General features: G+C 31.8%; 1 protein-coding gene across 1 annotated transcript in view; it reads left to right on the plus strand.

The window, feature by feature from the left end:
- The window catches only part of LOC111622025 (zinc finger MYND domain-containing protein 11-like), a 170,845-nt gene that overhangs the window by 150,681 nt on the left and 9,559 nt on the right, over window positions 1-10,605 (plus strand). Inside the window, exon 14 of the mRNA XM_023364322.1 lies at window positions 5,447-5,632. Coding sequence (XP_023220090.1) covers window positions 5,447-5,632 — 186 coding nt within the window. The remainder of the gene's footprint in view (window positions 1-5,446; window positions 5,633-10,605) is intronic.

Genomic DNA, 10,605 nt, shown 5'->3' on the forward strand with positions numbered 1-10,605 from the left:
AAATTAAAAAAGCATAAAGCGTCTGGAGAAGACGGTATTGTAGCCGAAATGTGGAAGATTGCTGGTCCAAACTTAAGAAAATCTCTGCACAACGTAATTCAAAAAATTTGGGAAACGGAAGAAATACCTGATGAGTGGAAATGTGCACTAATCCATCCACTACACAAGAAAGGAGACAAAACAGATACAAATAACTATCGTGGAATATCACTTCTCCCAGTAACGTACAAAATTCTATCAGATGTAATAAGAACCAGGCTAGAAAAGCAAGTTGACGCTCACATAGGGGAATATCAGGGAGGTTTCCGTAAAGGAAGGTCATGCATGGAACAAATCTTCAACCTGAAATCTATAATTAGGCATTATACCAGGACAAAATGCAACTATGTTGTCACTTTTGTTGATTTTAAAAAAGCATATGATTCCATTGATAGACCAACCTTGTTCGCTACACTTAATGAATTTGGTGTAGATGATAAGCTGATAAATTTAATTAAACAGTCCCTTACAAATACTAAATCTAAAGTAAAATTCCTTGGAGAAATTTCTGAGCCATTCGAAATCAAAACTGGAGTTCGGCAAGGAGATGGTCTCTCACCCATACTCTTTAACTGTGTGCTAGAAAAGATCATTCGAGAATGGGAAAAAGCATTACAAGAAGCTGGGATAAATAATCAAATTAAATTAGGAACCAAACACAAAGGAGTAAAAATCAACGGCTTGGCTTTTGCAGATGATTTCGCGGCCTTGGCTAAGGATGTGAACTCAGCCATCACCCAAATTAACCTCCTAGGAAAAATTGCGAAGAAAGCAGGTTTACAAATCTCTACGTCCAAAACAGAGTACATAACAAATATTTCAGGTGCCCCAAAATCACTAAAAACGGATTTTGGAGAAATTAACAAAGTATCAAAATTTAAATATCTTGGAGAAATTATTGAAACAAATGGGTTGTCTAAAGCAGCAAATTGTGCCAGGACACGGAAGTTGGAAATTGCCTATCAACTTTCCAAAGACATTTACAACAAAAAATCAATCTCCATTAATGCAAAAACTAGACATTATAATGCAGTGATAAAACCGCAAGCACTTTATGCAGCAGAAGGTATTGCTACTCTTAAAATGGGAGAAATAGAAAATATGGAGAAAAAAGAGAGGAAGATCCTTCGGAAAATTCTGGGGCCAAAATTAGATGAACATGGTAACTACGTGCTAAGGAGCAATAAAGAGCTTTATCAAAAAATCCCAAGACTCTCGGATACAATTCGGAGAAGGCGAGTAAGCTTCTTGGGGCATATAAAGAGAATGGGGGAAAATAGGCTAACGAAACAAATTTTTATGTATTTCAACAACCTAAAGAATAAGAATCAATGGATCAATGACACTCAAAAAGACATGGCAGAAATGGGCATATTGGAAGAAGATATCCAGAACAGGGAAAGGTTTAGAAACAAAATAAAGAACTTCAAGGGTTTTCAGGAAAAGGAAAATAACAGACGTGGGAGACTCTTCACTCAGGAGCAAAGACAACAGCAGAGCGAGAGAATGAAGCGGTATTGGAAAGAAAGGAAGAAGAACAAAGGGAAGGGAAGAGGGAAAAGCAAGTCATAGTTATTTGTTTGTACGTGGTCCAAAGATGGCCGGAATCGACACAAGAAGAAGAATTCTGGAAAAATGATTATAAATAAATAACAGAAATTTGGAAGATTATCTGGGTAGTAATAGGAAAAGTTTTCAGTTTCATAAATACGGTAATAATACTTACACCAAATATTTTAAGAAAGCAAATTTTAAAAGAAAATAGAACTAACTGTAGTGGAACTGGATGTGCCATTGTTATAATCTGGAGTAGAAATTATTTTCATCTCAAGTAACTAAAACACCAGTGGCATGCGGTGACATTTGATGATAGGGAGGCTGTGCTGGCCATGGATAGAATCAATGGAAGCATTATATGATATTTTGGTGTGTAGCATTCACGAGCTAAACCACCTGATGTTGATGCTATGTAAAGTGCATGTACGAATGCCTGTGATCTGGCTGCTTTACATGATTCAGATATTTTTGCCGTGGAAGCTGTCCTGTATTCGACAATACAGCAGTTCCATTAGGAATATGTATACAGATAGATAGATAGATAGATATTTTATTGTAACTTACTGGAGTACAGTAAATACTGGGTGCCACAAATGTATAACCCAGTTAGACATGGTACTAGATACATAGTAGTACATGGATACATAATATGAGTGAGATGATATAAAGTAAAAAAAATAATAATAAGAGGAATATGTATACAGTCAACCCCCCATAACATGGTAGATATGTTTCATTCTTTATGAAATTGATGTTCTACAAGTTCTTAAATACATGAGCCAATCACAGCCTGGCACGTATGCAGTTTACGGACTACGGCTGTTTGAAAGGTTTTCTTCCATAAAATTAATCAATTCTAGACTAATCCGACTCAACATTTCAAAAATACATTCATTCATTCATTATTTTATTGTACATATATAATATATATATACAGACTGGTCCCGCTTTGGTGCATTACCGGTTGTACACAAAGAAATTACAATGCCTAGGTATAGATGTTGTACACATAACTCTAATGATGAAGAATTAAAAGAACATAAGAAATAAAATACATAAAATAGTACATCAATAACATGAAAATCAAAATAAAAACAAAACAAGTTAACTGATCTATATACAACTATGTACAAATTTATGACAAGCTGCTGTTAGTATTGAAAAACATGTAAAGTTCACCATTATTATCAAATATATATACTCAAAAAATACATATAATTTTTTGGGAATAATCCATATAAACTAAGCTATAAAAAAAAAATTGTAGGATTATTTACCGAGCGTGCACTGTTTGATGACGCCATCGTTTAAGCTTGTTTTTGTCATGGAGCAGTGCATCGAATGGCGCTCGCGTGCTTCCTGATAAATTATTTTTCTGCGAAAACTTTGCTGAACTTTGGAGGCATTATTAATATAAATATAATTTTTGTGGATGCTAAATAATAAATGGTTTTTAGTAGGCCTGCTGCTCGTTTAAACTCAGTGGTTTGTACAATATCTGCTATTGGTCTAGATTCGAGCAATCCTGTCGTGACATGAGTCGGCAATGACGTTATACTGAATTATACGCGTCTCTTTTAGCGTGTTTATACAAATATGGTCGCAATTTTTTCACCATCATATAGGAATCCAAACTATAATAACCCGTGTTATAGGGGGACTACTGTATATGAATTTATATTCAAATATACAATAGCAATCTTATCTTTGTTTTTTATATGTATAGAAATTTATAAGAAGATACATAATGTGGTTACAACAAAATATTAATTTTAATTAATTCAAAGTATGTTAAAATATGAAAATGATTGCACAATATGTATTTATGTTTTAGAAAATGCAAGGGAAGCGGTGCTTCTGAAGCTTCCATAGACTTGACATGAATCTTGTATGCCACTGTAAAACACGAAAGTAATTACAAAGTACTTAATAAAAATATAAGTACTATCAAAATATATGAGGAATTACAATGAAATTTTAAATCAAAATATGCTGTAAGTACTTGATTTTCTCATTTAAATCTTTAAAGCGATAGAGAAATAATCGTGACACTTTTGGTTTGTTGGAGGGCATTATTAGATTTGATGATTGTCACAATCATGATACATTAAGATTCAAACTTAGAAAGGTTGAAGTAGACAATCTTTTGCAACCTCACCAAAACCACCAAACCTGAAAAATTTGCAAAATTTTTCATGTGCTATCGTGTTTTGGTAACATATTATATACACACTTTAAAAATCCAATGAATTATCTTTATGAAACACGAGAAAAATATTTATGTATACATAGATTTCTTAGTATATACAGGGTGTTTCAAAAATGGCTTTACAGCTTGAGGGTGAGATATTGGTGAACTGATAGAAGAGAGAGATAATTTTAGAACATTGATATGTAGTCAAACACTTCAATTTTTATGCCCAATGGTTTTTTTATGGTTCAGTGTGATTTCCATTTGTTATGCAGCAGACATCACATCTGTAGTTAATTTCTTCTTCTACACAGAGTGCAGCATGTCTAATGTCATTGAGCAACTACAGTGGTAATTTGAGTTCAAGTTCGGTCACATTTGGAAATAAGGATGGCACATACACTCGATCTTTAACAAATCCACACAAGAAAATAAATTTAAATGTGTTAGATCTGAGGAATGAGATGGCCATGGCACACAGAACATCCAGTTTCAACAAAATTCCTGTGCTACAAGTAAATTGTAGGGCTATAGTGGTTCCTTGCAATACTTAGGATGGAAATTCCCTTGAACTTGTGTAGCAGACTTTCTTTGAACCAAAATACACAATAAGTTTGCTATGCACCACTGAAAGCAGCCATCTTGATTTGGGCTGATCATACTGTAGTGGAAGTTTTCAGTGCAAAAGTTTATATAATTGAAACTTGATGTGTATGGCTAAATTTGTGCATTTATAAATATACTGTGCACATTCTTTGAATAAATTTTTATTCTCAAAGTATGTACGGATTTATATTGCAGAGATAGGTGTTCCTTGAAATAGGATGTTTGTTTGCTTATTGCATTTTTATTTTGTATTGCTGTAGTCAATAAAATTATATTCTATTAAGGTAAAATATACAACTCTGTGAAGTTGTTGGATATTCAGTTTTTAAGGTGAACCCTGGGTTGTGCGCTGGACAAAAGTTGTTGGCATGTTACAGGTTTCTATGCACGAGCGAAGGATTCTTTGTGTTTTTGCAAAAAGTTTTGTGAACCATGTATTTACATTTGTTTACTGGATGCTCATCTTCTTGTGTTTAAAAATAAAAGTATTTTATCTGGGTTGTTTGAATCATTCTTGTGTATTGTCAGGAGTAAAGATGAATAGCAATAGGAAAAGCTTTTGAATTGAATTCCAAATTGAAATACCAAAATTGCACAGGTTCATGATATAAGTTTTAATCTATTCCCATGTGAAAACAGATGATTATTCAGAAATCAGAATTCGGAGAAACTCATAAGTGTAATTGGCATAGAGTGGATTTGACTGTTAAGAATTGGAAAAAAGGTTCCTGATTGTCCAACTTTACATCAACAAATTATGCTGTCAATTTTATAAGGTTCTTCCTTAAAGTTTATAATGCCAGTAATTTTTGCAGAACAATGTGTGTTTTTATTGCATTTGATAATATAATTCGTGATTAAACAAAATAAAATTAGAATTGTCTTAATAAATTTTCTTTATTTTGATCTTTAAAGTCACACCTCATCCTATATGCGAGATTGCCTTATACGCGAGTAAATATGGTATATGATATTTTTTAATATGTATTTCTTTATATAAGAATATATTTATATACAGTTATTTCAGATTTAATTATATATTTGGTAATTCAGTTACAGAAAGAATTTGAAGAGGAAAAGCAAAAAGCAGTTTCTTCAGCTATGGACAAATTGCATCGTGAGATGGAACAAGTAAGGCGAAAAACAGAAGAACAGCTTCATACTGTTCATCAGCAACAAATACATAAAATGATGGAAGATCATCATCAAGAAATTTCTGATACCAAAAAGAAACAATGGGTGAGAAAATATTTCAGTTTTAAATACACTATTAAATATCCTTCATGTCTGTACTTCCCAGCTGTACATGAATCTTTTATTGGTGGAACATATATTTCTATGACAACCATATTTGAATCCAAAGCTTTCTTAGAACAATTTGTTAATTGCTTTATTTCAATTTTTATCATTGTCATTTGGTAAAATCATAATGTTTTACAAAAACATAAAGAATAATCATTTTTACTCATCATTATTTGTTTGTTAACTCTCAACACAACGTACTGCATTTTGCAGCATACATTAATTTTAATTGGGACCTTAGCATTGGAATTAATTTATTTTATTGACTGTAAGCAAAGGGAAACTCAAAAATTATTATATCTTATTTTAATTAAATTTCTTATGACTGCTGTTATATATATATCGTAAAGTCTTTGCAAATCCGCACTTAAAATGTAAATTTTAATATTGGCGGTAGACTATCACACAGCTTTAGCCAATGATTTCACTTTATTCTATTACTATAGATGCATTTCGGTCCTTTTCTAAAAAAGGTCCCTCTTCAGTACTATAAAATACAAAAGTTTACATAAACTTTTTTTGCAAGTAAATATTTAACATAACAATAAATATTTTAGTATTACAATACCATTTGAGTACACAGTTTTATTTATACATCCCNCCATGAAGTTTTGCAGTTATGAGTTAATAACAGGATAAATTATTTTTATTTAATAAAACATTTTACTTTTATGTAGAGAAGACATCCCATAATTCTTTCTTATTTTAATTTGATTAATTCATTGATAATAAAAATTATATAACTGTTAATTAGAAAAAGTAATTAGTTAAAAAGTTGGAGAGTAATAGTGTATGTGTGGAGTAAGTCAAGTGATGTTTTAGTTTGTTAATGTGCCATACCATGAAGGATGTGATAGTCAGGGAAAGTCAAGAAATTTAAAACAAAAATTTGAGTAGTAACCCTGTACATATTTTTTAAACTTTAATTCCATTGGAGTAGAATTCTTTTATTTTGATATTTATCAAGTAATTTTGTAAAAGAATGGAAAATAATGTCACAATAAATAATTGGTCATTATCATCACAATACCAGGCTGCTATTTTTAATCATATTTCTAATTAACTTAATTTAAATTATATGTTTTCCACTTCAAATTTGTAGTGTCTTGCCCCTGTACATCATACTTTTCTTATTAGCAATAGAGTTGTGCCAGTCATTTACATCAGGAAAAAATTTTTGAATTGAAATAAAGTGACTTACAGAAGTTCATATATTCTAAAGGTAAAAGTGAAGAGAATTCTAAATTTTAGAATTCTCTTCACTTGCAGCATGGCCAGTGGCTCAGTGGGGACGTGCTGGTTTTATAATCATAATGTTGGTGAATCTTGATGGTATCAATGTTGTTTTTTCCTAAAACTATAATTTTCACTTTATGATTGGCATTTTAAAATTTGTTATACTGTTGGAGAAAAAAACTGATTTATTTTTACAAAACTACAAATTTACAACAAACAGTAGTAAAATAATAAATTCCATCTGTTTCAAGTAACAAGTGATATCTAACAATATTTATTTAAAAGAAAACATTTTCTATATATGCGTGTACAGATCTTACTTATTCTGGCAACAAAACCTTTGTTTAACCTAAATGTATCTAATTGCATCTTTGTTTGCTAGAGAACAAAAGGACGACTTTGATATCTTGTGCTAACATTAATAGCATAGAAATGTGTTCTGCAGATGAATAATTGCATGACAGTATTATAGATTTACATATTGTGAAAGCATCCTTCCAAATTAAGACCTAATTGCAGCTGATGGTTCTTGATCAATTTCAGAAATTGCAAAGGCAGTAGGAAAAAAAACATTAAGTGCTCTGATATTTTTTAATGTGATACAATATGAGTGATTCCCTCCAAATTAGTTGATGATGGAGAAGTTTTTTAAACATCAATCAAGTTTGTGTTTCCAGTGAATAGTATGTAAATCTTATTATAAAAATTTACATTTATTCAATGCGCACGTTACAGAAATGTTTATTGTTTCACATGCTTCTACAAAAATTATCATCCACAAAATTGTGCCCCTGGAAAGCAGAATTAATAATGTTGTTATTAATAAAATTAGCTTTTAATAATAATTTTGTTTATATCTAATCCTCTTCCCAAATAAATTATAAATAAATGTTAGTACAGATCCTATATGTACATGAATATTTGAAAATAATTTTTAAATAAATATAATAAATTTAAAAATACCAGGAGAAACAGTTGATTGGCGACACAATGCCAGCTGTTTACAATTGTCCAAATTGGCCATAACTAAGCTGGGTGGGTAATTTTGAATTGTGAATATACTGATATTTTGAATAATGTATAATGAGTTTTTAATCAGACATTTCAAATGCATAATTTGAAACATACTGTATAATTATAAACAATTATAAACATACTGTATATATCAGTTTATATAAACAGAACCAGCAATTGTCAAAAATAATTATTAGTTTACATTTCTCATGGATGATCTTCACATGTAATTTTCAACAAAATCTGAAAATTAAATTATACATTACATTGAAAATATAATATAAATGAATATATTATTTGCACAAAATTTTCTCAAACTGTAGCTGTAATATCAATAATATTTATACTAGTCTTTTTTATGTAGTAAGCTTTGTTGGTTCAGATTTGTGCATGGCCAACAGACTGGAACAGTTGAATGGTTGAAACCTACTGTATTGATCAGTCTATCGCTCAAGGGTCTGGGACAAAAAGCAGAAAATTAACCCCAGGAATTTTTCATGGGCAGTCTTTCCCAGATATGATGCTTGTCCCTCATTATGTGACCATTCTCACATTGCATGATAAATATGATTAAAAAGACCTACTTAGTGCCTTTTGACTCTTTACCCTCTTAAAGGGCAGAGAATTAAAAGATGGAAAAGAATATTGGCTAGCTACATCGAGTTTCCCAATCTCACATGTCACATTCAAGTAGGGGCGGTAAAAATGTCCTCCAAGAATCAATTTCACTGGCAGATTTTCGTCTTTTTAACACATTAAACCAAACCTTTCAGATAAATTCAGTTGACCCTGGGAGGTTCGTAATGAGCAGATTGAGAATTTGGATCTAGATTTTGATTTATTGTCAGAAAAGCATGTTATATAGAAAATAATTATTACCTTATTTTTTTATTGTAAACTGTATGCAGCTAATAATGCTGCTAATACATACATGATATAATCTGTATTAAATTCTTTTTATGTTGAAATGTGGTTCGTATTTGTTTTCATTGCAAATACAGATTAAGTATTTTTAAGGATATGTAAGATTCAGTAACTTATATGTTAATTAAAAAACAATTATTTTAAACTAAATATAATAATTCTGGAAAAATTCAAAAAATTTGGGAAACGGAAGAAATACCTGATGAGTGGAAATGTGCACTAATCCATCCACTACACAAGAAAGGAGACAAAACAGATACAAATAACTATCGTGGAATATCACTTCTCCCAGTAACGTACAAAATTCTATCAGATGTAATAAGAACCAGGCTAGAAAAGCAAGTTGACGCTCACATAGGGGAATATCAGGGAGGTTTCCGTAAAGGAAGGTCATGCATGGAACAAATCTTCAACCTGAAATCTATAATTAGGCATTATACCAGGACAAAATGCAACTATGTTGTCACTTTTGTTGATTTTAAAAAAGCATATGATTCCATTGATAGACCAACCTTGTTCGCTACACTTAATGAATTTGGTGTAGATGATAAGCTGATAAATTTAATTAAACAGTCCCTTACAAATACTAAATCTAAAGTAAAATTTCTTGGAGAAATTTCTGAGCCATTCGAAATCAAAACTGGAGTTCGGCAAGGAGATGGTCTCTCACCCATACTCTTTAACTGTGTGCTAGAAAAGATCATTCGAGAATGGGAAAAAGCATTACAAGAAGCTGGGATAAATAATCAAATTAAATTAGGAACCAAACACAAAGGAGTAAAAATCAACGGCTTGGCTTTTGCAGATGATTTCGCGGCCTTGGCTAAGGATGTGAACTCAGCCATCACCCAAATTAACCTCCTAGGAAAAATTGCGAAGAAAGCAGGTTTACAAATCTCTACGTCCAAAACAGAGTACATAACAAATATTTCAGGTGCCCCAAAATCACTAAAAACGGATTTTGGAGAAATTAACAAAGTATCAAAATTTAAATATCTTGGAGAAATTATTGAAACAAATGGGTTGTCTAAAGCAGCAAATTGTGCCAGGACACGGAAGTTGGAAATTGCCTATCAACTTTCCAAAGACATTTACAACAAAAAATCAATCTCCATTAATGCAAAAATTAGACATTATAACGCAGTGATAAAACCGCAAGCACTTTATGCAGCAGAAGGTATTGCTACTCTTAAAATGGGAGAAATAGAAAATATGGAGAAAAAAGAGAGGAAGATCCTTCGGAAAATTCTGGGGCCAAAAATAGATGAACATGGTAACTACGTGCTAAGGAGCAATAAAGAGCTTTATCAAAAAATCCCAAGACTCTCGGATACAATTCGGAGAAGGCGAGTAAGCTTCTTTGGGCATATAAAGAGAATGGGGGAAAATAGGCTAACGAAACAAATTTTTATGTATTTCAACAACCTAAAGAATAAGAATCAATGGATCAATGACACTCAAAAAGACATGGCAGAAATGGGCATATTGGAAGAAGATATCCAGAACAGGGAAAGGTTTAGAAACAAAATAAAGAACTTCAAGGGTTTTCAGGAAAAGGAAAATAACAGACGTGGAAGACTCTTCACTCAGGAGCAAAGACAACAGCAGAGCGAGAGAATGAAGAGGTATTGGAAAGAAAGGAAGAAGAACAAAGGGAAGGGAAGAGGGAAAAGCAAGTCATAATTAGTTGTTTGTACGTGGTCCAAAGATGGCCGGAATCGACACAAGAAGAAGAA

This window comes from Centruroides sculpturatus, unplaced genomic scaffold (genome assembly GCF_000671375.1).
Source record: "Centruroides sculpturatus isolate CEXI.00-Female unplaced genomic scaffold, Cexi_2.0 scaffold225, whole genome shotgun sequence".
NCBI classification, from domain to species: domain Eukaryota; kingdom Metazoa; phylum Arthropoda; class Arachnida; order Scorpiones; family Buthidae; genus Centruroides; species Centruroides sculpturatus.